Source organism: Vombatus ursinus, unplaced genomic scaffold, assembly GCF_900497805.2.
Source record: "Vombatus ursinus unplaced genomic scaffold, bare-nosed wombat genome assembly UNPS02014830.1, whole genome shotgun sequence".
NCBI classification, from domain to species: domain Eukaryota; kingdom Metazoa; phylum Chordata; class Mammalia; order Diprotodontia; family Vombatidae; genus Vombatus; species Vombatus ursinus.
Genome location: NW_020954608.1, coordinates 37,948,070 through 37,973,985, shown reverse-complemented (window position 1 = coordinate 37,973,985; position 25,916 = coordinate 37,948,070). Strand labels below are relative to the sequence as shown.

General features: G+C 39.7%; 2 protein-coding genes across 4 annotated transcripts in view; both read left to right on the top strand.

The window, feature by feature from the left end:
* The window catches only part of ARNTL2 (aryl hydrocarbon receptor nuclear translocator like 2), an 88,460-nt gene extending 73,264 nt beyond the window's left edge, over positions 1-15,196 (top strand). For both annotated transcript variants that reach the window (XM_027838678.1, XM_027838677.1), the window contains exons 14-16: positions 948-1,023; positions 6,885-6,993; positions 12,641-15,196. In XM_027838678.1, the coding sequence (XP_027694479.1) occupies positions 948-1,023; positions 6,885-6,993; positions 12,641-12,777 (322 nt within the window). In that variant the 3' untranslated portion in view covers positions 12,778-15,196. The remainder of the gene's footprint in view (positions 1-947; positions 1,024-6,884; positions 6,994-12,640) is intronic.
* A 9,972-nt stretch (positions 15,197-25,168) lies between these two features.
* RBM17 (RNA binding motif protein 17) overlaps positions 25,169-25,916 on the top strand; it is a 41,152-nt gene continuing 40,404 nt past the window's right edge. For both annotated transcript variants that reach the window (XM_027838859.1, XM_027838858.1), the window contains exon 1: positions 25,169-25,269. The gene's annotated coding sequence lies outside the window, so the exon portion shown is untranslated. The remainder of the gene's footprint in view (positions 25,270-25,916) is intronic.

Below are 25,916 nucleotides of genomic sequence, written 5' to 3'. Positions count from 1 at the left end.
TTGTGAGGCAGTTAAAAAGCTAGTTGTTGTTCAGTCATTTTTTCAGTCATGTCTTACTCTTTGTGACCTCATTTGGGGCTTTCTTGGCAAGGATACTGGAGAGGTTTGCCATTTCCTTCTCCAGCTCATTTTACAGTTGAGGAAATGGGAGGCAAGCAGGGTTAAGTGATGACTTGCCCAGGGTCATACAGCTAATAACGACTGAGGCCTGATTTGAACTCAGGAAGATGAGTCTCTTCATGATTCCAAGTCCAGTGCTCTACCCACTGAGCAACTTAGCTGCCCAAGAACTCTGTTAGACACTGGCAATATAAAGGCACAAAATGAAACAGTTCCTGCCTTTAAAGAGTTTACCTTTTGGGGATGGAAGAAAGGAGAACAATATGGATGCTTATAAGTAAATACAAGGAAATTTTGGGAAGGAGGCACTGATATCTAGTGGGATCATTAGGTATAGTTCTAAGACACTCTCTTATATTAATTTCTTTTGAAGTCCAGGCTTCCCATGTGAAATGGACCTGGAGCTTACACATACCCCTAAATACATATCATACAACTTCAACAAGTGAAGTGCCTACCTTGGTTCTCATGAAGGCCTGTCAACCCAAACCAATTGAAAAGAAAAGAAAGATCAATAAAAGTGAAACTGTAGGGTAAATAAATAAAAGGAAGCAAGCTTCTCAGAGGAGTGAATGCACATATGACCCCTAAAAACTTACCTGTGAATTACAATCTTGAAGGGTCTCTCCTGAGCTGTCCTGACTTCCGACCCCTAGGATGAGAAGCCTAGGTGTTCTCCCTTTCCCCTCCACACCCCGCCAAAAAAAAAAAAATCAAATAGTCCTAGTTGAGCCTTCAAGATAAGTAAGGGTCTCTTAGGTATTTGGGACTTCAGGTCACTTAAAAGTCATCTGAGAACCAATGCCTTTATATATTCCTTTTTAAAGGTTACATTCTTCTCCGTCTCTTGCTGATTCGAGTCCAACAAACATCAGAGACTCTCCAGCAGTTAACTGCAGTAATGTAAGTATTTATATGTTGATTTTTTCAGTGGATATGTGAGCTGTCCAACGGTTGTGCTCCTCTCCTCCAGTGTAGGGCACAAGTCATCAGTGCCTTCTCATCCTATGTGATTCTTGCCCTTTTTTTAAAATAATATTTTATTTTTTCCTCAATTACATGTTAAAACAATTTTTAACATTTTTTTAAAGTTTTGACTTCCAAATTCTATCTTTCCTTCCCTTCCTCCTCCCTGAGGCAGTAAGCAATCCAATTTAGGTTGTACATGTGCAATCATGTAAAACATTTCCATATTTATCATTTTGCATGAGAAGACTCAAACAAAAAAAATTAAAGAAAATGAAGGAAATGAATGAAAAATGAAATGAAAAAAATAAAAGAAAAAAGAAAGTGAAAAACATCATGCTTCAGTCTGTATTCAGACAATATTAGTTTTCTTTGGAGGCAGATAACATCCTTCATCATCAGTCCTTTGGGATTGTCTTGGATCTTTTTATTGCTAAGAATTACTTTAGTCATTCATAGTTCTTCATTGTATAATATTGCTGTTACTGTGTACAATGTTCTCCTGGTTCTGTTCACTTTGTATCAGATTATCATGGAAGTCATTCCAGGTTTCTCTGAAATCATCCTGCCTGTAATTTCTTACAGCACAATAATATTCCGTTACAATTATATACCACAGCTTGTTCAGCTAATCATCATTTGATGGGCATCCCCTCAATTTCCAATTCCTAGTCACCACATAAAGAGCTGCTATATATATTTGTACAAATAGGTTCTCCCCTTCCCCCTTTTCTTATCTCTTGGGAATTCAGATCTAGCAATGATATTGCTGAATCAAAGGGTATGCACAGCTTTATAATCCTTTGGGCATAGTTCCAAATTGCTCTCCAGAATGGTTGGATCAGTTCACAACTCTACCAACAGGGCATTAATGTCCCACTTTTCTCACATGAGATAAATGAAAAGCCCAAGAAACAGAGTTTCTGAGTAAAATAATCAATTTACTAATTCAGCTAGCAAATAATCAATAAATTGATGGTCATTGGTCTCTCTTGGTAACCAAAGACAAAACCACTGAGATCCCATGATTTAAGAAGGAAAAAGGACATTTGTGGAAGAGTATGGAGTCTGAGGAACATGATTGGGGAAGAGGGAAGACATTAGAAATGTAGTATTGGTTAAAATTATTTAATAAAGCAGAGGACAAGATAAGCAGACAGCAAAATTAGGAAAAAGGTAGTCTGCAAAAGAATTGAGAGAGAGGAAGTCAACAGAAAGATTGAAAGAAACAGAGAAGAGTAAGGGTAAAGGCTTCCCTGAGCACCTAATTCATCAGTGTTCTGAAGGTCACAAAGCCTTTGTTACTAGCTCCCAAGGACTAACTTAGGAATGAAGGTTAACTGCAGAGAGGAGGATACGTTCCCAAAGGGTGGGACTGCTAAAGGTAGAGAATGAGCCCAACTATAATAGCCTCTCAGTCTCATTGAAGCAATTGTTCACTTTCAGTCTTTGAGGGACACAGAATTTGTTCAACCCTAGTGGGTCTGAAAGAATAGAACAGAGGCAGCAAAGGCTGAGAGAAGGAAGTAACAATGCTTAGCTTTCCAGCTTTCAAAAGGGAGAAAGAGTGGGTAGTAAGAAGCATGCTTTCAGCAAGGATACCATAGAAAAACCTGCAGAATGATTGATAGAAACAGACAAAAGCTGTCCAAGGAATAGAAATGAACAAACATTTGAAGGAAAGAGTCATCTTAATAAATAAGCACTTCATAAAAAAGGAAATTTGTGTCAGAATCTCCTGAAAAGGTAAAAAATATTACAAGTTCTGCAAGGCCCCTGAAATGGCATTGGAGAATACTTAAGAAACTCCAGAATAGTTCAGAAGAGCAATCAAAGGTTTATGTGAAAATATCAAAGAAATAAGAAAAGGAGTTAGGATTCTTGAGGGAAAAAAAATCCATGTTTAATCAGAAGTGAGTTGATTAGAACAAAATACAGAGTCCGTTTTCCGTGCAGATTCTTTTAAAAAGGAGAACAAAGGATTTGGAGTGCAAAAATGTAAAGGCAGAATAAAAATAATAGAACAAAAAATTTTAAACACCAAGATTGAAAGAATACAGGAGAGCTCAAAAAAACCCAAACAAACAAACAAAAAAAACCCCCAAACTCCCAAAGACATTAAACTTGATGATAGGATGCAAACAATTACTCTGAGAATTATAAGTATTCCAGGTAAAAAATTGGGAAAACGAAAATCTGAAAAACATACTTCAAGGGGTCATACAGAAACATTGCCCAGAAATATTGGAGGCATATGGCAAAGTATAGATTGAGAAAATCCATAGAATGCAGAAATGCAAAGTTTAATTCACCAAGAACCATTCTAACCAAATTCTAGAACCACAACATCAAAAAACAAATTTTTAAGGCAGTGAGAAAAAAAATAACATTCCAAGATATTCAGTTTTCAAGCCTCCAAACAATCAGAATAGCACTCTGAGTTTATAAGAAACCCAATTATATTGGAGTATGATATTCCTAGGAGCAAAAGTCAATTGGCACAGAAAAAAAAGTGTAAAGATGAACTTAAGCAGAAAAAAAATTGGACTTCAGGAAAAAGGAAGAATTAAAAGCATTTCTTAAAAGAAAAAATCCAGAAGTAAGCAAACTGTAACATACAAACTGACCCAACAGCAGAAAGTTAAAAACTTTCAAATAGTAATGAAAAAAATCAAAAATTGATTTTTTTTCATTTGCTGGGGACAAGTAAGGTCATGAATGTGGATAAAAGAATATTTTTGTTGTATTTCTTTTTAAAAAAACTGTACATTATCTGAGAGAAAATGAGAAATTAAAGCATCAGTGGGCTAAAGAATTTAAGAAGTAAATGGTATAGTTTTTGTTGGTTTGTTTTTTTTTAAGGCAGGAGGAGAGTAGGTGAAAGAAGTAAAGTAGGCTCAGATTCTTGTAATCTAGCCAATAGCTCACTAGTGTTCAGTCATCTTAAGAGTCTGCCCAATATGACAGATGTTCTAATAAACCTTGTCTTTGGCTGAAAGTAGGCTTGGGTCAAATTCTTTCGGGCAGGACCCACGTGTTATGATTTTGGGGTCCCAGCACCCCTTAACCCCTAAACCTCAACATTTTGATGGCCCATATGGGGAAACTGCCTAATCCCAAGTTCTTCTCCAGTCAAGACTGAAAGGTATGTAAGCCTTCCCCCCTTCTTTCTTGCCCTGCAGTGGGGGGTCGCTCTCTAAGCACCTAGGAAGGCTTGGAGGTGCTTTTCAGGCAGACAGTTACTAGGCTGTCTCGCACTAGGTCTGAGGCTCTCAGGCTCTCACTGGTTCAATTCGAAGCCATGGATCTTAGTACACCTTCCACAGCATAGAGAACAAGGATGGATGCCCTATCTGGAAGTGTATGCCCAATTCTGTCAATTTTCTCTGGCTTAGAGAATTGAGAAAACTGCAGGTGCTTTTTAGTTCCCTGAGGCTTACTTACTCCTTTCCCTCTAAAGTCCTGGATCCTCCTTCATGGAGGTCACAGAGAAAAGTTAGAACAGCGAAAAACATCTTAGCAGATTCTGGAGGTTTTGTGATAGATCATTAAGGAGTTTTGAAACACCTCCTTACAATCCTGGCCACTCCCTTCTCCCACTCCCTTCCCTTGAGTCAAGAGGGTATCTCTGTTAACCCCTTTCATAGGAGAAAAGTGGGGGGCCTTGGGCCCCACTGGCAATGGCTTTGGGCCCTAGGGCAACCTTTGCCTGGAAGTATCACCCAGGTTCAGCACATTCTGCTCAAGGTAAAGAAGCTGGCCTCTAAACTTGGGTAAGCATGCTCTTTTAAAGTTGTAGTTTTAACTGTTAATGATGAGATGTAAAGTAATTTGGAAATGCATTTAACAAAATTGAAGTCACCTGATTGGAAATGGGTTTGTTTCAAGTTTCAAATTGGTGAACTTTTTGTATCAGTTATGTCAAGCAAGTTTTCATAATTTGGTTACTGCTAAAATAATTTGGCTATTGTTGGTTATTGTTTTAATGTGTAAACTTGCCAAAAAGCTTGTTTGGGTTTTGTCTTGCTGAGAATTTGCAAGTATATAGAAATAATCTCTAATGATTGACTTTTTACACCAGGATAAATTTAAGTTTGAGATGTAAATCCTAAACTGTGATTAGTGAAACTTGCTGTTGGAGGTAAAAGCTCATGGAATTTTATTTTGAGGTGTCTGATGGATCATAATAATCCATTGATAAATCAATAATCCACCATCTGAGAAATGCCACAAGCTACTCAGAGAGAATGTGATACTGGTGTAAAGTCAGCATTGGGAAAAGCTGAGAGGACAATTTTAACCTTAGTCTAAGATGGGATCCTCCTGGATCAGTTTCCCCATTATGTTCCTTTGAAAAGGAATGCTACCCACCTGGTTATTCCTGAGTCTGGCTATGAGGTGGATTTGATACAGCATGGCTGGAAAACTGAATTCTCTGAATCCAAACAGAACTAAGGATGTCCTATCCTGTCATTTGGGCCCTGCAGTCTTTTCTGTTAGATTTGTGTCTTCCAGACTACAGGCCATTCACCTACAATTGATAGCAAACAATGGGTACCAGCCAATGGCCCCCCATCATTCCCTGGATGCAGCCTGTGCTCGGTTTTAGTCAACCTCCTCTTTGGGACCCCCTCAAGGCAGGGACAGCTCTATGCCTCTTGCCAGCAGGAAGCAGTTTCAGAAGCCAAGAACTTTGTGTCTTACCCCAAAAGAATTTGGGTCCCATTTGTTTGAGGAGAGAATGATGAGGATGGTATCTAGACCCCCAAAAGGAAAAATCCTGGACTTTCCCACATGACTAAATCTCTGGTGTTCACCTGAGGCTATAATCCCATCAAGTGGCCTTTCATTGTGCCCTCCATTGTTTTACCTCCCTATCCTGTCCAGCCATTTCCCACCCTTAATCCTAGCTAGACTCCTTTCTCCCTTGGCCACGTGGTCCAGGTCCCAGGCATTCTGTTTATCCCAGTTTACTGGCCATTCCCATCCAGATGCTCCTTAGACCTCTCCTCCAGTCACCCCGAACTACTTGGCCACTCCTAGATTCCTCCCACAGTCTTTCTGTATATAAGGTCCATCTTGTCTCTCTTAAGGTGCTCAGATTCTTATAATCTAGCCAATAGCTCACTAGTGTTCAGACTCGTTAAGAGTCTGCCCAATATAACAGATGTTCTAATAAACTTTGTCTTTGGCTGAAAAAAAAATAAGGTAATATTTCAGGGAGCAAATCACATTCTGTCATTAGTAAATCAATATCAACTAATCAACCAATAAACCTATGTGCCCATGTGCCAAACACTGTGCTAAGTACTAAGTACTAAGATATCAGAGAATACAGATGAATGCCTTTTGGAAAAGTGGAGAGGGTGGGATGGAGAGGGGTGGGGCCTCAAGTAACGACTGATACAATCTCTAGAGGAGAGGAAGATAATTTCCAGTTCCCTGTCCCCTCCTTTTGAGATGATAAGGGAATAAAGACAGATGAAAACATGTAAGTGTTCTGTGCCCAAGCATTATGAAAAGTTTTTGATCATTCTTTTTCTTCCTTTAAGACAGTATTTCACCTTAGTGAAATACATAATACATTTTATTCTTTCATTACTTCCTGTCTTAATCCTGAAGTAATTGTCATTTGATACACTTAATATTCATGTTCCTTTCTATATTAATCTCAAACCACCCCCAATCTTCCCTTTTGCTTCCCTAACCATCCACCCACAATTATACTTCCATCAAGGTTTTGATTTCATTTAATTGCAAAGCTTACTTATCATTCATTTTTCCTCTTGTCTTTCTAGGTGCCAAACAAAGAGCTGATTCAGTTATGTTCTTCTGAAATAGGAAACCATGAGCCTTCGGGGCAAAGCCGTGGCATTATTTCTTTCTCCAGCAATGAACCGCTGCTCAGTAAGTTGTCTTTGGCTCCGGCTGATCATTTTAATTCCACAAAGACCCCTTATCCATGGCTAAAGCTTTAGGCCCAGCAGACCTCTCCCAAGGAGAACTTTTTCTTGAAAACTGAGATTAACCTTTTAAATGAGTCAACTAAATAAATAAATTGTTGAGTGTAATATTGATGATACACAGTGGAGGGTGGCATGCCAGAAAGAACTCAATCAGTGAGTCTGTGAATGTGTGCCATTAAACTAATAAGCAAACTAATGAGCAAGTATGTTTCCAGTTACTAATAAGCATGCAGAGAAAGGCAATTTGACTTTGCATACCCATTTTTAAGACTAGTACAGTATGGATACAGGGGAAAAAAATTCTGCATGTCATGTAATTTTTATTTTTAAAACTTCTATATAGAATAAAATAGGTTAATTATAAAAGATGTCTTCATAATGATAATAATTCAATAATAGGTTATTAAAATATTAAATAAATAATATTTGCTTATAGAAATGAAGGACCTTATGATGATGATTCAGCATCTGGTCTTTGCCATTAGAAATTACATTGGTCTATAAAAATTTAGGAACATTTTACTTAATACTCATAATCTCTAAACCACATAGAAAGAAAAGCTTTCAAAACATAGGAACCCAATAGAAGAAATTATGTGAGAACAAGATGAGTACATGTCATTTCTGTCATCCTTTTTGGTACTGGAGTAGTCCCAGAAGATGCTTTTAGTGAATCTACAGGGGCTGAGTTTATATACTGATACTATCATTCATTTGCAAAAAGCAATCCTTTTTCTACCTATTCAATAGTCGCATAACATTAAATATAAAAAAAAAATGAGAACAATGTGTTTCTTTCGTTTAGAAACCCATCAAAAAGAGATGAGAACAAGACAATGATAGAATGATAATACTATAGTGATAATGATGATAGCTGACATTTTTTACAGTGCTTTAAGATTTGCAAAACCTTAAAGCACTTTATATACATTATCTCACTAGATCTTGAAGAGCTATAATTCCATTCTGATTATTACATCTGAGACCTCCATTGAATCAGGGACCATGAGAAATCATCCAAGCTATTCCTTGGTTTCAGATAGGGCTATATCTAAATCATCTCAAACAAATTTTTTTTTTAAGGCAATTGGGGTTATGTGACTTGCCCATCTAATAAGTGTCAGATGTTTGGTCTGAGGTCGGATTTGAACTCAGGTCCTCCTGACTTCAGAGCCGGTGCTCCATCCACTGCACCACCTAGCTGCCCCTCCAAACAAACTTTTAAAAGCCATATTTTGTTTTTCAAAGAGTTCCAAAGGATTTTAAGGAGGTCTACAACCTCTAAGTTGAAATATATACATGTGTATGTATATATTTAAGCTAGCAGCAGATGAGCTTAAATGGATATGGGCTGGACCTATGATTACATCCTGTTGGGAGCTCCTGGTGAGGAACTTCCTCTCTGAAGGCAGGTTGACACCTTCTTTGAAACTTAGAGTTTCAAGGTTGAAACTTAGAGTGCCTGGGGCTCTGAAAGTGAAATGGTTTAGTGATTGAAGGATCTGTATTATAGTCTGTGCTGGTACATGGCAAGACGCCTGCTTGAATCTTGGTCTTTCAGTCTCTGAGACCAGTTCTCTCCCCAATATGCCATGCTATCTCTGGTCTTCACCTATTTGATGACTGGCTGAAATTTAAGGGTTTTATGTCGATAGCAAATTTCCTGATCTACCAATCTGGTAACCTCATTAAAAAGAAAAGAAATTAGGTTAGTCTAGCATGATCTGATAAATCCATGCTGGTGCTTCATGATCCGGGGTTCCCTTTCTTGATGCTTAGGAGTTATCCTTTTAATAATGCATTCTAGAATTTTGCCAAAAATTGAAGTGGAGGAAAATAATTTCCCTTCTCTTCCAGCTCAGTTGATGTAGCCACAAAAGGGCTAGAATGTAATCATAAGGCTTCAGTGAGGTGTTTAACTAAAAATAGTGGTTCTAGGTGTCGATGCATTTATCTGGTGAAACACTTTTCTGGTTGAGTCAACAAGGGAACAAAACAATTTGCTGAAAAGACAAACTAGCCATGCCTAAGCCCTGAGGAGCTGGAGGCAATCAAGGCACCTATAGAGTGAGGCTTCAGTACAGTGGGAGGAGACATTGGCTCATCATATGAAGAATCTACTATTATCTACCCCCATTCTTTTTTAAATATTGGGATAATATTTTCTAGTCCATTATCCTGTGACTCTTCTCCTGTGCTGCATAATTTTTCTTTCTTTCTTTCTTCCTCTCTCTCTCTCTCTTTTTTTTTTTTTTTGGCAAGGCAATTGGGGTTAAGTGACTTGCCCAGGGTCACAGAGCTAGTAAGTATCATGTGTCTGAGATCGGTCCTCCTGACTCCAGGGCCAGTGCTCTATCCACTGCATCACCTAGCTACTCCTCTCCATAATTTTTCAAGGGTCACTGAGAGTGGCTCAAATATACCTGCAAGCTTCCTCAGTATCCTGGGATTCAGTTCATCTTGGCCTATTGACTTAAATTCATGGAGGCCAGCTAAGTAATAATAATAATAATAATAATAATAATGAAACATTTATATAGCACTTACAATGTGCCAGGCACTGACCTAAGAGCTTTAAAATTATTATCTCATTTGATCTTCACAACAACCCCGGGAGAAAAGTGCTATTATTATCTCCATTTTACAGATAAGGAAACTGAGGAGAACTGAGATTAAGTGACTTGGGGTCACACAGCTAATAAGTGTCTGAGGCTGGATTTGAACTCAGGTTTTTCTGACCCCAGGCCTGCCTGGTGCTCTATCCACTGTACCACCTAGCTGCCCTACATATTCTCTTACTATCTCCCCACTTATCTGCACTTTAAATTCTTTGTCAGCCAATACTTTCTAGTCAAGAGTACACTCTCCTTGGTGAAAAAAAAAATAACAGAAGCAAAATAAAGAGTTGAGTAGTTCTCCTTTCTTTCTTTATCTATTATCATTGTCCCATCTACATCAAGTAGGTTGCTATCTTTCTCTTTCTCTCTTTTTTAATTATTCTTTAGCCCTTAATAGAGAAAAAAGCTCTCCTTTTCCTGTCTTAAGCTTTCATTGCTCGTTTCAACTCATTCTAGCCTTAAACTTTTCTGCCATTCTTGTTTTTGTTATTCTTTCTGTTACCTGTTCTAACTTCTCTTACAAATGTCTTTTAAAAATCTGTGTTATTCTATATAGCTACTTCTTTTTATAAAACTCTCCCTTCTGAAAAGTTATTGACCAAGGAAAGCATAGAGAGCATCATAGGAGATAAAATAGATAACTTTGAGTATATAGAACAAAAAAATTTTTTAACAAACAAAAGCAATGTAATTAAAATATAAGGGAAACTGTTAACTAGGAAAAATTTTACAGCAAATTTCTCTAAAAAAAGTTTCAAGGGATCTTTTCCAAAAGGAATTGATACAAATATATAAAAATAAGAACCATTCCCCAATAAATAAATGGTCAAAGGATATGAACAGTTTTCAAAGAATAAGAGCTAGCTATCAACAGTCATATGAAAAAATGCTCTAAATCACTAATAATAAGAGATATGCAAATTAAAACATCTCTGAGGTTCCACCTCATACTCATCAGTTTGGCAAAGATGAAATAAAGGGAATGGGCAATAGAACCATAAGCGTACTGTTTAGAGAGATGTTTATAGATACACTGTTTAGAAAGATGTGAATTGATCCACTATTCTGGAAAGCAATTTAGCTCTATGCCCCAAAAGTCACTAAACTGTGTACCCCTTAGATCCAGGGATACCACTCCAAGGCATATACTCTAAAGAGATCAAAGAAAGAGGGAAAGGATTCATAGGTACAAAAATGGTTCTAGCAACACTTTATGTTATAGCAAAAAAACTGGAAAAATAAAGTAGGTACCCACTAATTGGGCAATGGCTGGATAAATTTTGGCATATGAATATAATGGAATACTATTGTACCATAAGAAATTATGCAAAGGAGAGATTTAAAGAAACCTGGGAGGGCTTGTGTGAACTGATGCGTAGTAAAGTGAAAAGAACCAGGGGAACATTTTATATAATGAGTACAATATTCTATAGGAAAATATCTGTGAAAGACTTAACAACTATTTTCAAAGAAATGACCAATCATAGCTCTAGAGAAGCCATGATGATGATGATGATGATGATGATGATGATGATGCTGTATGCTTCCCACCTCTCAGCATGGAGATGATTGACTAGAGATGCAAGAGGAGACATACATTTTCAAACACAGCCAATTTTTGGATTATATTACTTGAATATATTTATTTGTTACAAGGGAAGGCTTTTATTTTGGGGAAGGAGAATGTTATGGAGAGTGAGTAGTGGAATAGCAACAATCATGATTGGATTTGTATTACTTGACTATATTTGTTACAGGGAAGGCTTTTATTTGGAGGGAGAGGTTATGAGGAATGAGTGGAGAAATAGTGATAACCAAAACAAAAAAGAAAACAGTGTCAGTGAAATATTAAAACATTCACAAAAGAGAGCAAGAGGTCATTCAGAAGTGTTGAAACTGCCCTAACAGTATTTAAATTTAATATACACTTTCTTTCTTTCTTTTTTTTTTTTAAGGCAATTGGGGTTAAGTGACTTGCCCAGGGTCACACAGCTAGTAAGTGTCAAGTGTTTGGTCTGAGGCCGGATTTGAACTCAGGTACTTCTGACTTCAGGGCTGGTGCTCTACCCACTGTGCCACCTAGCTGCCCCTAATATACACTTTCAAAAACTTAAGTAGGTTTGTAAAACCAACTTAATACAGTCACAGTGTGATATACAGCCCTCTTTTTCTTTTCTTCTTTGTATAAGGAAATGATCATGTAAAAAAGAAACATTTTTCAAATAAATAAATAAAACTTTCCCTTTTCCTCATTAGAATAATTTGTGTTTGTGTCATCAGAATTTCATTCTTATGAGCATACCTTACCTCTTGAGCCAATTTCCCTTGGAAAGTGGAGTCTTTGTTAATGGAATCTGCAGTATCCTTTCGATGAACTTTTTGAAATCCACTCTCCCCCAAATTTGGAATGCACATCAGTCTATACCTCACTTTCCTTTCTTTGTCCATCATGAACAATGAGAGTAGTCACATCCCCTCAATGTTCTTTTCATTTCTACTTCAGAATCAGATCCAGAACAGTAGTTGCCTTATAGTTTTCTACATTTTCAAAAAGAGAAGTCAAGAATCTATCAGCTATTCCACTTTAAATAAAAAGAGACCTCCAGCAACTGTCTAGATAGCTGAAGTTTCCTTTTACTACTATATCATTCCTTCAAACCTGCCTTAAAATGTGCTTCTGAAACTCCTTATTCATTTCCTGCAGTGGTCTGTACTTTCTCCTACCATGACACTGCTTCTATTTCTCCCCACCATTAATCCTCATCCAATTATCCAAGTGCTCTCTACCATGCTTCTCCCTTCCCCTTTGTAAAATCCTTGGTAAGAGTATATGTTCTTGGTATTCAGTGCTCCTCCACCATGCCTTTTACCTAATCTCTTCCCCTTCTTGAATCAGGTATATCGTTCTCTTAGCATGTTTTTCCATTTAACCCTCTATATTTACTCTGTGTCTCTTTTAAAATTTGTTAGGTGACAACACACAGGTGGATTTTGATGCAATGTGTGAAAATGATGACACTGCCATGGCTGCCTTCATGAATTATTTAGAAGCAGAAGGAGGTTTGGGGGACCCAGCTGACTTTAGTGACATCCAGTGGACACTCTAGCTCTCGTCTTTCTCTACAAATGAATAGTGTATAAAAGTGATTCATATACAACTGTATATTCCTCAGTACTGTATTAATCCTATTTTTACTTTTCATTCAAGTTACTGATCTACTGATTTGTACTGAATTGCAACTTGCTGATGAAGGAATAGGTGAAAAGCTGCAGTTTTTCCACCACTGGACAGCCTCAGAGTTTATTATTAATCCTTTATAGAATGAGATTGCTTATACTCTTGGTTTGGCTATTTTATGCTAAAATGTTCTTATCCTCCATCCCCAAAAATGTTCATTGTTCTTTGTATGATATTACTTGTTTATCCCTTTGTGTGATATTTGAGTTCATGAGATTAATTATATGATGTATTTTTCTTTTCTTTTTATATTGATAAGTGCAAGCTTGTGTTATTTGATATGTTTTCAATACTTGAGTGTGTAGCTCTTAATTGACAATAGGGTTTATAGGCCATAAGGACAAGGTGAGTACCACAAAATTTAAAGGACAATGCTGCTTGTAGCATAATCACACAGGATATTGTATGCGCTCTGTGTAGGCCAGCATAGGACCCGGATCAAGAGATACAGGCTGAATCTGGTACTCTGAGCTAGGTTCAGAGGAGGAGAGGAGAGGATTTAGAATCAGAGAATCTGAATTTTAAATCCAGTTCTTCAATTACTGTCTGTATGACTTTAGGCAAATCACTTCATCTCTCCAGGTCTCACTTTCTTCATCTTTAAAATGACAGGCTTAAAGCTAGATTGTCTCTAAGGTCCCTTCTAGCTCGGAATCCTATGCTTCTGAGTAAAATACTTCTTAATCGAAGCTTACAAAAAGTATTGAGAAATTTAATGTTTTATTCACAGGTGGGATTTTTTTAATTGTTTTTTTTTCAAAGAGCCTTTTTAAGGTGCCTTAAAGCCAGGCTATTGATCTCTTTTATATATAAATCAGTAGACTCTGCTTTGTTCAATATTCCTACTGCCAACTTTGGGCATGGAATTATTATACATGAGTTTTAGAGCCAGAAGGCATCTTAGTGATCCCTTCTCCTCATATAGATAAGGAAACTGAGGGCCAGAAAGATTAAGTAACTCGCCTCAGGATATATGCTAAACAAGTCATCTTTGACAAATATTTGTACAGAAAGTAGTTACTTATGGCTTTCCATGTTGAGAAAGGAGCAGGCCTCACCAACCAACCCAGGGACTGGTCACTGTCTTCCTTATATTCATGGGGATAGGTTGTCACTATTTCTCTTCAGAGTAATTAAAAAAAAAAAGTACCATTTTTAGATGTTGGAGATGAATAAGAAACTCCAGTTTGACAAAAATGTGTGACATAGAAACAGCGTGGCATAGTGGATAGAGTTGACCTTGGGAACAAAGTGACATGAAGTCAAGTCCCGCCTATGAAACATACTAGCTGTGTGACCCTGAGCAAGTCACTTAATTTCGCCATGTCCCAGGCAACTCTCTAAGATTTTAACTTTCAGAGCAGTTGCTGATGGGCCTGAACAAAGAGAGTTTCTTTACTGGAAGTAATTAAGTAATTCATCAATGTTGATTGTTTAGAAGAGGGAGATTCCTACACAGATGTAATCAGAGGTTCATACAATGGAATGTTATTCCTGGGATTACTTAATTATTAAATATTAAATAATTAAGTACAGATGTTTAGGCTAGAACATCTCTAGCCTTTCAGGAGGATGTTGTGGAAAGTAACTTCCCCAAAAACCTCCCACTGGCAGAGATGGAGCCTTGACCTGGCTAGATTAATGGCCAGACCCAGTATGGGATTTATGTTCTTATGTAGGCTCTAAATTTCAATTTTTATAAGGAGAGATATGGAGTACAGTAAGTTTATGAGTAACAATATAGACTAAATAAAAGTTCTCTTGAAATATAAAAGATATCATTGCTGTGAGGGGGAGGACAAGTTAGCACATATTACTTAGGAAAACATCTTGCTGTTACAGGATCCAGGTATGTGTTACTAGGTATGAATCAGTTCTGAATCTTGAAAATCTGGGAAAGGCCCAGCCCATTTTCAGGCAGAGAAGATCTTGAGAGGTATGGGTTTGACCTGGGACAACCTGAGCTATATTGTCAACAGAAGGTGAACCAAAGGATCCCATCTACTTGGTGTATTTATCCAGGGCTCCAATGCTTACCTCAAAACCAATGAGCCCCCCTCAAAAAAAATAGAGGGAAAACTAATGAGCCCAGCTAGGGCATGGTTGGATTTGAATGGGTCAAGATTGGCTCATGGTACCAGAACATGAAGTAGGGTTTTCAGGTGTGGCAGATCCCTGCTTTACCTACCTACTGCAGAACTTTTCCTCTTTCAAAAGTATAGGTTTTCATATAGTCAACTGGGGAAAAGATCAATTGCTTTCTGGAGTAATTATTAATAATAATAACTATCATTTATATAATGCTTTAAGATTTGCAAAGCACTTTACAAATATTATCTTATTTTATCCTCACAACAACCCTGGGAAAGAGGTGCTATTTTTATCCCCATTTTACAGATGAGGAAAGTAAGGCTAAGAGAGATTAAGTGATTTGTCTGGGGCCACATAGCGAGTAAGTGTCTAAGGATGGATTTGAACTCAGGTCTACACTTCTCCACCTCTTAGTAGTTGATCCTGTACTATATCCTCCAGTCTTGCACAGGACAGGCCTTTCATAGGTCCTCTGGCTCTGTAACCAGAAGCATTTGTTTGAATGATGCATAGTATAATACTGTTTTATCATTGTTGGTAAGGGGATTTTTCTGGAAAGGTATATGTTAACTGTATGTTCCTCTTTAGAAAAAAGTAGGATATTTGTATGACTTTAAATTTATTATTTTTTTCCTACCACAAATGACATACATGTTATATTTTGGTGAGAAACAACATACTACTTTATATTAGGCTATATTTCGGAGTAGAAAGAATAGAAAAAGTCAGGAAATCTGAGTTCTGGTACTGACTGGCTCTACAATTAACTTGGCTGTGTGACCTGAGGCAAGCCACTCAGAGCCTCAGTTTCTTCATCAGTAAAAACAATGGGATCAGAAAAGATGATCTTTAAGGTCACATGATGCTTTGTCATAACATAAAGGACTCAAACATTGGGGTCAGAATCCAGTGTATTGTATGAAGGGATTATGTTATTCAGGTGGGTCAAAAGAATAGTTCATATTATTTACCTGTGAATAACAGTTCTATGAAGCATTATTAAGTATAGAGTAGACTTCATGTGGTACAAAATCAGGCTATAAATGCATAACTATTCATGTACCAATTTTTTGTAAAAATCTACCTAAAATTATAGAAGATTAAACCATCTGAAAATTATCAGACTTTTTTTTTACAGTGTAGATGAACAAATCATATTTAAGGTATATCACGTCTTTTAGTAGTGTACTTGATTTGCTTAAAAGTAATTGAGAAAAAAAAGAAAAATATAAAAAAGTGACCTTAAAACAGATACTTTGGTAAACAAAAGAAGTTAAAGGATAGTCTTAAGAATTCTATAAATTATGTGGTATTTACAGTAATGGAAACCAAAAAAAAAAAATGCAAATTTGGTGATGATGATCATGCTATTCACCAGGTGTGTATATGTAAATATGCTTAAAAACTAATTTTTAGAGCATGTGTTTCAGTTGCAATCATTGTCATGATCTAGAGACAAACTTTCAACACAGGTGACAATTATCATCCAGAAGTGAAGATTAGGTTTATCTGCTAAGTTAGCATTGGTGAGCAGAGCAGATAGAGCTCCTAGAAACAACTTCTTGCCCACCCCCCCCCAAAAAAAGTCATTTTGAAAGCAGATAACAAGCCGACACTAGAGACCACTTTTTATGTATAGTGCTTTGTTTTTTTCATTGGAAATTTAATGGACCAAGCCAGATAGGATACTAGAAAGGCAGTTGTGACTCCTTTACATAACATAAATTTTTATCTGGTAGTTCTGAGTTAAACTTTCACTGTGCTACCATTAAAGTAATGGATATTCTATAAGCTATCTTATGGAACACATTTTCTGAGAAGAGTCTAGGTATGTACTAGGCATTAAAAAATAACTTGGCCACATATTGATATAACCTTTGGCAGGAATTTCTTGGAGGACGTTGAGTCCCAGAAAATTTTGGCCTCAGGAAGAAAGCCTGTTGAAACTTTTGCCTGGGATAAGCTTTTAGACACTTTGCCAATTAGAGATGTAGACAATGTAAGGGGCAACTGACTTACTCAATCTTTATTTTAGGCCAGTGTTTACTAAACTAATTTGGCCACAGAACACTTTGGGGTTTGACATACACTGTGGACATACTTTTGTCTCTAAAACTGGTTTGGCAGGATGGACTACCCCTAGCCTAAAGAAAAATTAGGGACTTTTGAAGCAGAAAAAAGAAAATTAAGCTTATTTTCATACCCCATACATATTGCCACATGTAAATAGATATTTTTGATACATGACTGCATTTTTAATATTTTAAAGAGGAAAGCTTGGATTGATATCCTCTTGCAGAACCCCTGGTCATATCATGCTGAATGCTAACTAGGGTACTGGCCTGGTTTAGACTTTCCTTTTATACATTTCTTAGCTCTTTTCTGATTCACCTGTATTTATGTGTTTGTATTTACACATATGTGATCAGTAATGGAAAGGGAAAATTAAACTATATTTTATAAAAATTATGGACTTAGGTGATTTTAAAAAAGAAAATAATAACTATATTCATCTGGAAAAAGCACACCATTAATGTCCCTCCTAAATAGGGGGCAAAGGCTAGAGGGAAACTCTTGCTAGCGAACAATGAATTATAAATACCATCTGTACAGCCAGCAGACGCACTTGAAATTTGAAATTATGTCATTGATCAGCTATAATCATTCTTTTGTTCCTTTCTGTTTGAATACCTACCACTCTCCCCAAATCATCTATTAAACTTCCCCTTTTCTCCATTGGCCTTTATTGTACCTCTCACCTCTCTCAGCAGATGACCTCAACTCCCTTTTTGCAAAGATTAAGGCCGTGGATTATGAACTCTATTCTCCAACACCTCAAAAGCTCTGTGCATTTCCACCTCTTGTCTCCTTCTTTGCTGTAGGGTCATAGGATGAGTTGGCCCCTCTCCTGGTCTTCTAACATGCACTTCGGATCCTATTCCCCTTTTCTTTCAGGAATTTGCCCTATTGATCATTCCCAGTCTCTAACCACTTCCTTTGTTGCTACTTGGATTTCCTAAATCCTTAAAAAGGCCTCATTGGGCAACAGGACCATGCCTTCATGCTATCATGCTATACCTCACTGCCTTTTCACTGCTAAGTAGATAGAAAAAAAGTAGCATGGAGGAGGCAATTACAAGATGCCTGAGTGAGTAGTAATAATTAAGACTAGCTCGTATTTCATCACCTCAAAATACCACCAAATGTGCCAAATAAAATAAAATAAACAACCAAAGAGAGGAAAAAAAGAAATTTGCAGAGGAAAAAATCTCATAGAAAAGTGAAAAGAGCAACTAAAAAATGTGTAGCACAAAAAGGCCCAAACAACAACGCCAACAAGATACCCAGATGCAAAAATGGATTTACAGTAAAAATCTTCAAAGTGGATTAGAAGTGCTATGAGCTAAATGAAAGGAAACCTAGCATCTAGTAAAATGGATACAGAATCAGTGAGCAGAAAAAAGACAAACATGATACTTGACAACTCCAAGAATCAGTGGAAAATCTTAATAAATCAATGAATTCTCTCTGGAATAGAAAGGCCCATAAAGAAAACATGAATACACAGGGTACAGAACAGATAACAAAACAAATTTAAAAACAAATAAACAAAAAAGAGCAGAACTGGGTTATCTGTAATACTAACAAATAAAAATATCAGAAATAACAGGCAAAGCTTGCTGAGAATTACTCATCTCTCAATAGACAGAAAGAAGCTGAATGCCATGTTTCAGGAAACGATAAAGAAAATTTCCTGGAAATAGTAATTAAAGAGGGCACCCCAATGTAACATAAGTCTGAAGGGCTATGGAGTTACTTGAGGGAAGTGGGACTAACCAAGTAAAAGGAGTCAACTTCATGTGCTTTACCTATTTGGGGTTTCTTCAAATGTGGTAGTCCTTATAGAAAATGGAGGCCCACTGGAGAGGGAAGGAGGATTGTTTTGCACTCTTCAAGTGTTCATCTGTTTATGGGCTTGGGTGTGAGTATTCTGTGTTTTTGCTGTTTCCTGTCCAGTCAAATAAAACCTGCCCTATATTTGATATGTTGTTGGTCTGAGTGCTTGCAAAGGAACTGAAGGTCCTTTATCTTTTCTGAACAAACTTAACTACATGCATAATTCTGATATAGCCAAGAAAAAGCTAACTGGAGGCATTATTCAAGGAGGATATATATTAGTGAGAAGTTACCCCCAAATGGAACCTGGCCTGTGTAAACCTAAGACATTTGGTTCTGTACTACAGGTCATGCCTTAATTCTCTACTGAGGAAATTACAAAACAATATCCTAAATAATGAGTGAGTAAAAGATCAAATTATAGTGTAACAAGGGGATTGAATAGTGCATACATAGAACATCATTCCCTGCTTCTAGCCACCTACATGTGCATGACCCAGTGCTGAGGAGGTTTGGTACTTTGGGGATGATGAGGGCTGCTCTTTCTGGCCGTGTGTGACTCAGAGTTTCAGGCCTTTTGCTTTGAGATTAAGAAGCTTCTCATTATTGGCCACTGAGCTGAAAGAACAGATGACTCATCGGACCTTTAAAAAGGGAGAGACTCTGGCCCTGCCATCTATTCCAGTGCTCTTCAAGAAGAAAAGAGAGAGCCAGGGACTTTTCTTCAAGCTGGACAAAAACAGAAAATAGGTGGTTTGTATTCAGAGACCTATCACTTCCCCTTTTTATATTTTATTTCTTTGTTCATGCTTTCTCTCTGCCCTCTCCCCCACACTGTCCACACAAAAAAAATCTCCCATCCCTACAGACCTTCTGTCTCTCTAGGCCGACTCACCAGTTAATACTCCAATGTGCACTCCTTGAGGGCAGGGACCTTTTTTTTCTTTTCTTTTTCTTTTTTTTTGCCTTTCTTTATATTCTCAGTGCCTGGCATTATTATATATGTGTTGACAGATTGACTCTTGATGATCTAATTAACTTCCATGGATTTACCTATCATCCCTCTATGAAGATGATTCCCAAATCTACATATATAGCCCTCATCTCTTCTGACTCCTAGATTAGAATTACCAAATGCCTGCTAGACATCTCCGTGTGTGTATCTCATAGTCATCCCAAACTCAACATGTTGAAAACAGAAATCATTAAACCCTTCCAACCAATCCCTTTCCTATTTTCTACTAGGGGCACTACAATCATTTGGTCAGTAAACATTTATGAAACACCTACTATGTGCCAGGCACTTTACTAAGCATTGGGGATACAAAGAAAGGCAAAAGACTGTTCCTGCTTTTCAGGTACTTAGTCTAAGAAAACAACAGCAAACAACCATGTACAAACAAGATATGAACAAGATAAATTGATGATAACAGATTATGGAAGATAATGAAAGGCACTTGCATTAAGGAGAATCTGGAAAGGCTCCTTATAGAAGGTGGGATTTCAGCAAGGACTTGAAGGAAGCCAAAGAAATCAGTAGGTGGAGATGAGAAGGGAGAGAATTCCAGGCGTGGGGGATAGTCAATGAAAATGCCCAGAGTCCAGAGATGCATTGGGTTAGTTGTTCAAAGGGCAACAAGGAGGCCAGTGTCACTGAATGGAAGAGTGTCCTTCCAGCCACCCCCGTTCACAACTACTCTCCTTTTTCTCTACCATAGCCAATCCATTGAAAGGTCTTACTGAGTCTGCCTCTACTATGTGTTAAGGGCTGTTAAGGGGTCCCCTGAACTTATCTTTTTGAGTTGCCATATTTTCCAGAAACATTGGACCCAGAGCATGCAGGTAGCCCTGAATGTGTGAAGGACAAAGCTGACCTAATTTGTAGATGCACCCCAAGCTGGACTCCCAGTGTGTCCTTGAGAGTCAAGACAGGTACCAGCCAGTCTGTGCCAGGCTGGGACAATGCTTATGCAGCTGGGGTCCTTTGCAGATAAGCAGACCCTCCTTGCCTTCCTAGTCTAGCAGTTTCCAAGGGAAAAGAATGTGACTTTTGCCTTGGCCTTGCTCCTCCCCTTGGGCGTCATCTTGTCCTTCTTCCCACCTTTGCTGTCCCCCTCTCATATCACACCCCTTTCTGGCATCCCCTCCTCCCTTTGTCCTGTTATCATAAAAACTTAAACTTCTGTAAGAACTGTGAATTCTGTGCTCCAGCTTTGATTTCCACATGCACTTTCATTCCTTTTGTAAAAAACCTAGTCTTCATGTAAGCTTCGTGAAGGTGTGATTTCCTATTGACACATATCTCTCCATTCTGCTCCTCTCTCTATTCATCCAAGACCACCTGAGTTCAAGCCTCATTACTTCTTGCGTTGGCTATTTGACAATAAATAGCCTCTTAATTGGTTTCTTGCGCTTCAGTCTCTCACTTTTCCAGTCCATCCTCCACTTAGCTGCCAGGTTGATATTCTTAAAGTACAGACCTACTTGGGTCACTGCAAGCTCAAGTAGTTTCCTATTGCCCCTAGGAGGATAAAAAACAAACACCTCTGTGGATCGGGTATTGCCCTCCAAAATCTGGCTCAAATCTGTCTTTCCAGGCTGATTCCATTTTACTCGCCTTTACGGATTCTACGCAATAGGATGTTCCAGTTGCTGTTTCTTCGCCTTAAAAAAAGACTTTTCCTCTCACCCCATCCCATCCCCATACCTGTAATGGTCTCCTTCAAGTCTGCCTCTCATCTTCCTTCAGACTCAGCTCAACAGCTACTTGTTGTTGTTGTTTTTTGGGCTAGGCAGTGGGGTTAAGGGACTTGCCCAGGATCACACGGGTAGTTAAGTGTTGTGTGTCTGAGGCCGGATTTGAACCCAGGTCCTCCTGAATCCAGAGCAGGTGCTCTATCCACTGTGCCACTTAGCTGCCCCCTGAACAGCTACTTCTTACGAGAGAAGGCCTTTCCTAGTTTTCCTACTTAGTATTTCCTCTGCCTTGAAGTTACTTTGGGGGTTTTTGTATATATTTGTATATTCACTTATCTGTAGTATACCCTTTCCTGCTCCTGCCCCCCAGAATGTAAGCTGTTGAAAGGCACAGACTGTTTTTTTCTCTTTCTTTCTTTCTTTCTTTCTTTCTTTCTTTCTTTCTTTCTTTGGACTGGACACTGGGTGTCTTTTGAACAGACACCATCTGTCTTTTGAACATCTCTTAACTGGATGTTTTCTAACTGAGGTTCCTGCCTCTAGTCTGTGATCCCTTCAATCCATCTTTCCAATCCCTTCAATCCAATCTTTCTTTCTTTCTTTCTTTCTTTCTTTCTTTCTTTCTTTCTTTCTTTCTTTCTTTCTTTCTTTCTTTCTTTCTTTCTTTCTTTCTTTCTTTCTTTCTTTCTTTCTTTTCTGTCTATGTATCCCTATTACTTAACACAGGCATGTTTAACTGCAGAAATTTAATAAGCACAAAAACAAAAGTTCCAGCTCTTATAGAGCTTACATTCTTTGGAAAAACAAACAAATATGGACACAGGTTAAGTTGGGGGGGGAGGGGGCAGGGAATCCTTTTCTGTTTTGCCTCAACAGACTGTATGCCTGAGGGCTGAACTTTGGGGATAATAACTCCTTTTAAATACAGCAAAGCAATCTTTCTACTCCTTAACCAAGTTACTATCTCATCATCAAAACAGCTGTTCCAAACCTTCTCATCTTTCCTCCAGTCTTCCATGGTACCCTCTCCACCCTACCCTTACCCCCACTCCCCCAAACTGACTATCCTATCACTGTCACTGAAAAATTTGAGACCATTTGCCAAGAGTTCCCATTTCCCCCTCCTGAGAGAAACTAGGACTGGACACTGGGTGTCTTTTGAACAGACACCATCTGTCTTTTGAACATCTCTTAACTGGATGTTTTCTAACTGAGGTCCCTGCCTCTAGTCTGTGATCCCTTCAATCCATCCTCCACTTAGTTGCCAAAATGATTTTTCTAAAGTGGAGGTCTGACCACCCTCCTACTCCAAAAATTCCAGTGGATCTCTATTGCCTCCAGGATCAAATACAAAGTCCTCTTGTCTAGCAATTAAAGCTTTTTCCCTAAGCTGACTGCTTCCTACTTTTCTGTTCTTCTTAAACTTTATTGCCCTTCACCCACTCTTCTGGCCTATTTGGTCATTGAACAGGATACTCCATATCCCAATGACTTTTCACTAGCCTGAAACACTTTCCCAATTTGCTTAAGACTCATAGTTTCCCTGGCTTCTTCTAAGACTTTCAAATCCCATCGATTCCAGAAAGCTTTTGCCAGTCTTCCCAGGTGCTAGTGCCTTCTCCTCTCAGATTGTCTCCTATCTTTTATCTACCTAGTTAGTTACACATTGTCCCCATTGGACTACGAGCTCCTTGACCTGAGGGACTGTTTTCGTCTTGCTTTGTAATCCCCAGCCTTTAACACAGTGCCTGGCACATAGTTAAGCACAAATACTTGTTGATTGATTGCCTTGCCAGCCTCTCAAGTTTTTCAGAGCCTATATTACCTACAAAATGTAGAACTGAGGAAACATTTACTAGTCTCCTCTTTGGGTTTGGGTTCCTCACCTATAAAATGGAGACTATAATATTTATGCTACCTGTCTCACAGGACTTCCATGAGAAAAGCACTAAAATTATAAGCCAACCTGAGCTATTATTATTATTATTATTACTGAAAGGCCCATGAGTTGAATGGAAGACACTGTTGTTGTTTGTCCTTAGCTCTTGAAGAGGACCAATGACATCAGGAGGATAATGTCTTGACTTGCAAGTGAATGGGATTTAAGTGAGACAGGACTGTGCGAGGTCAGCCTCCCTCTCTCCTCGGAGACATGGTAGTTCAGTGGCAAGACAGGTTGGGATGACTGGAGATGACCTTGATGCAGTGGGAAATCTTGGCCTTTTTGGGTCTTTCTCAGGTCTCAGTTCGTCTGAGGCAATGCCCAATCAGTAATCAAAGGGTAGGTAAGAACTGAGGCAAATGACGGCCTAGTTTGCTTTCCCAAAAGAATCATTCTGGGAGGGGGACGTTTCTGGCCAGAACAGAAACAATTGCTATTTACACTCACGCTGAGCCATCAGAGCCCAAATAATGACCACGAAGGATCTATTATTGGTCAATCAGCAAGAGTCAGAGTGATTTGAGTTTAAGGCTTGGTCAAGGGGCTCCATTTGACACTCAATGGACTTTATCAAAGCCTGGTTTTCCAGAGTTCTGTTTCAGGAAATAAGTGAAAACTACATGGGACACAGGAGTTAACAGCAGGTCGACCAGGAGAATGAGGACAGGTTGGGGAGACCCCGCCCCAAGAGAGAAGATACAGGCTGGAGGAATCAAAGCCCCGCCCCCACTCAAGGAGCTAGACAGTCTCCTCTCCTGCTCTGCCTCCCACAGCGCCCCCTGCTGCCTGGAGGTTGATCCTACAGCACAGCTCCTCCCTCCCGCGGCTGATTTGCAGAAAAATTGGTTGCAAAGTGGCCTAATCTTGCTGCCTTAAGAAAAGAAGGCAGCCAGATTTAAAGAAAAATATGCAAAGGATATCACTACATCCTAAAAAGTTAAAGGAAAACCTGAGACCAAAAACTGTGGTCCCAAGTAAAGTCACTGTTTGTAGAAATAGGAAAAGTGTGGGCATAACCCGTGAATGGCAATGGGGTTATTTCTCTTCCCTACAGATTGGAAATCCAGCCTGTGTTTCCTTCAGCATCGTCCTCCTCAAATGAGTCATAAAGACCTATGCTCTAAGCCTGCCTCAGACACTTATTAGCTGTGTGACCCTAGGCAAGTCATGGACTCAGTTTCTGAGAACTGGGAAATTGGGGTGTTGGACGAGGTGACTGCTAAAACCATCAGAAAGAGAAGGAAAGAGGCCAGATTAGTTTTACATCTGGGATCGCATGGCCTGCTGAACGCGTGCCTGCGCAGCTGGGGACGGAGCTCGCCGGAGGGTCCCTTCCCAAAGCTCAGAATGTTGTGCTCGGATGGAGCAAGAGAAGGGGAAGGAGAGGAGGGAGTGAGAAGTGCTCCCGACCTCCGACCGATAGACGTCGCCCGACAACCAGACGCCCGCTCCTCCCGCCTGCCCCTGCCCCTCTCTCCCTGGCGCAGACCGCGAGCCACGGCTCTTCTACGTATTTGGCGCAGGGATTCGTACAGATCGCGGTCCAGCGCCTCCTGACGCTTACGCCATTTGCGTTAAAAATCCTTCTCCCGCCTCGCTTCCGGGGCCGCTCTACCCTTACGCGGTTGGTGGAGGTGCGGAGCTTGCGCACTTCGGCTCAGCAGCCCCGGGCCCCCTCTAGCCCCGCCGCCGCTGCTGCTCCGGCCCATGGGGAAAGTCAGCCGGGCCCCCCGGGTAAGTAACCCCTCCAGCCCCTCGCCCCCGCCCCGCGCCTGGTCGCCCCGCGCCTGGTCTCCCCGACCTACCCCCGCCCCGCTTCCCCGAGGCCCACGCAGGCTTGGCCCGAGCGAGAACGCCGGTCCCCGGCCCCCTGCCCCGGGCCGGCTGTAGGCCGCGTTGCGGAGGGGCCGAGGGAGACTGGCCGGCCGCCTGCGGCCGAGGCGCCCCAGGCTCCAGGCACCTGTCGCCTCGGACCCTTCGGTCTCCTTCGAGGTGTTTGCTGGCCCCTCCTCCCGTCTCTCTGATCGCCTCCTTGTGCTCCTCTTTCCTCCCTTCTGAGAGTGCTCTGCTCCTGGCCTCTTCCCGCTACCCCCCAGCCCCCTCCCGCTGCCTCCTCCCACCCCCTCGGACCAGCCCGCCTTCACCCCCTGCCTGCATCTCCTTCCCGACCCCCTCCTACTGCCCCCATCGTTTTCTGCTACCCTTCTGATCTCACCTCCTTGTTCCCCCTTTTCTTTCTTTTAAGAGTGAGGAGTATGCCGCTTTTAGCTTTTTCATGCAACCCCCTCCCTCAGTCCCCTTACTGCCCTCCTTTTACCCCCTGCTTGTTACCCTCCATCCCCTTTCTGCTTCTCCCCTTCTCTCTTTCTCTTACCACCCCC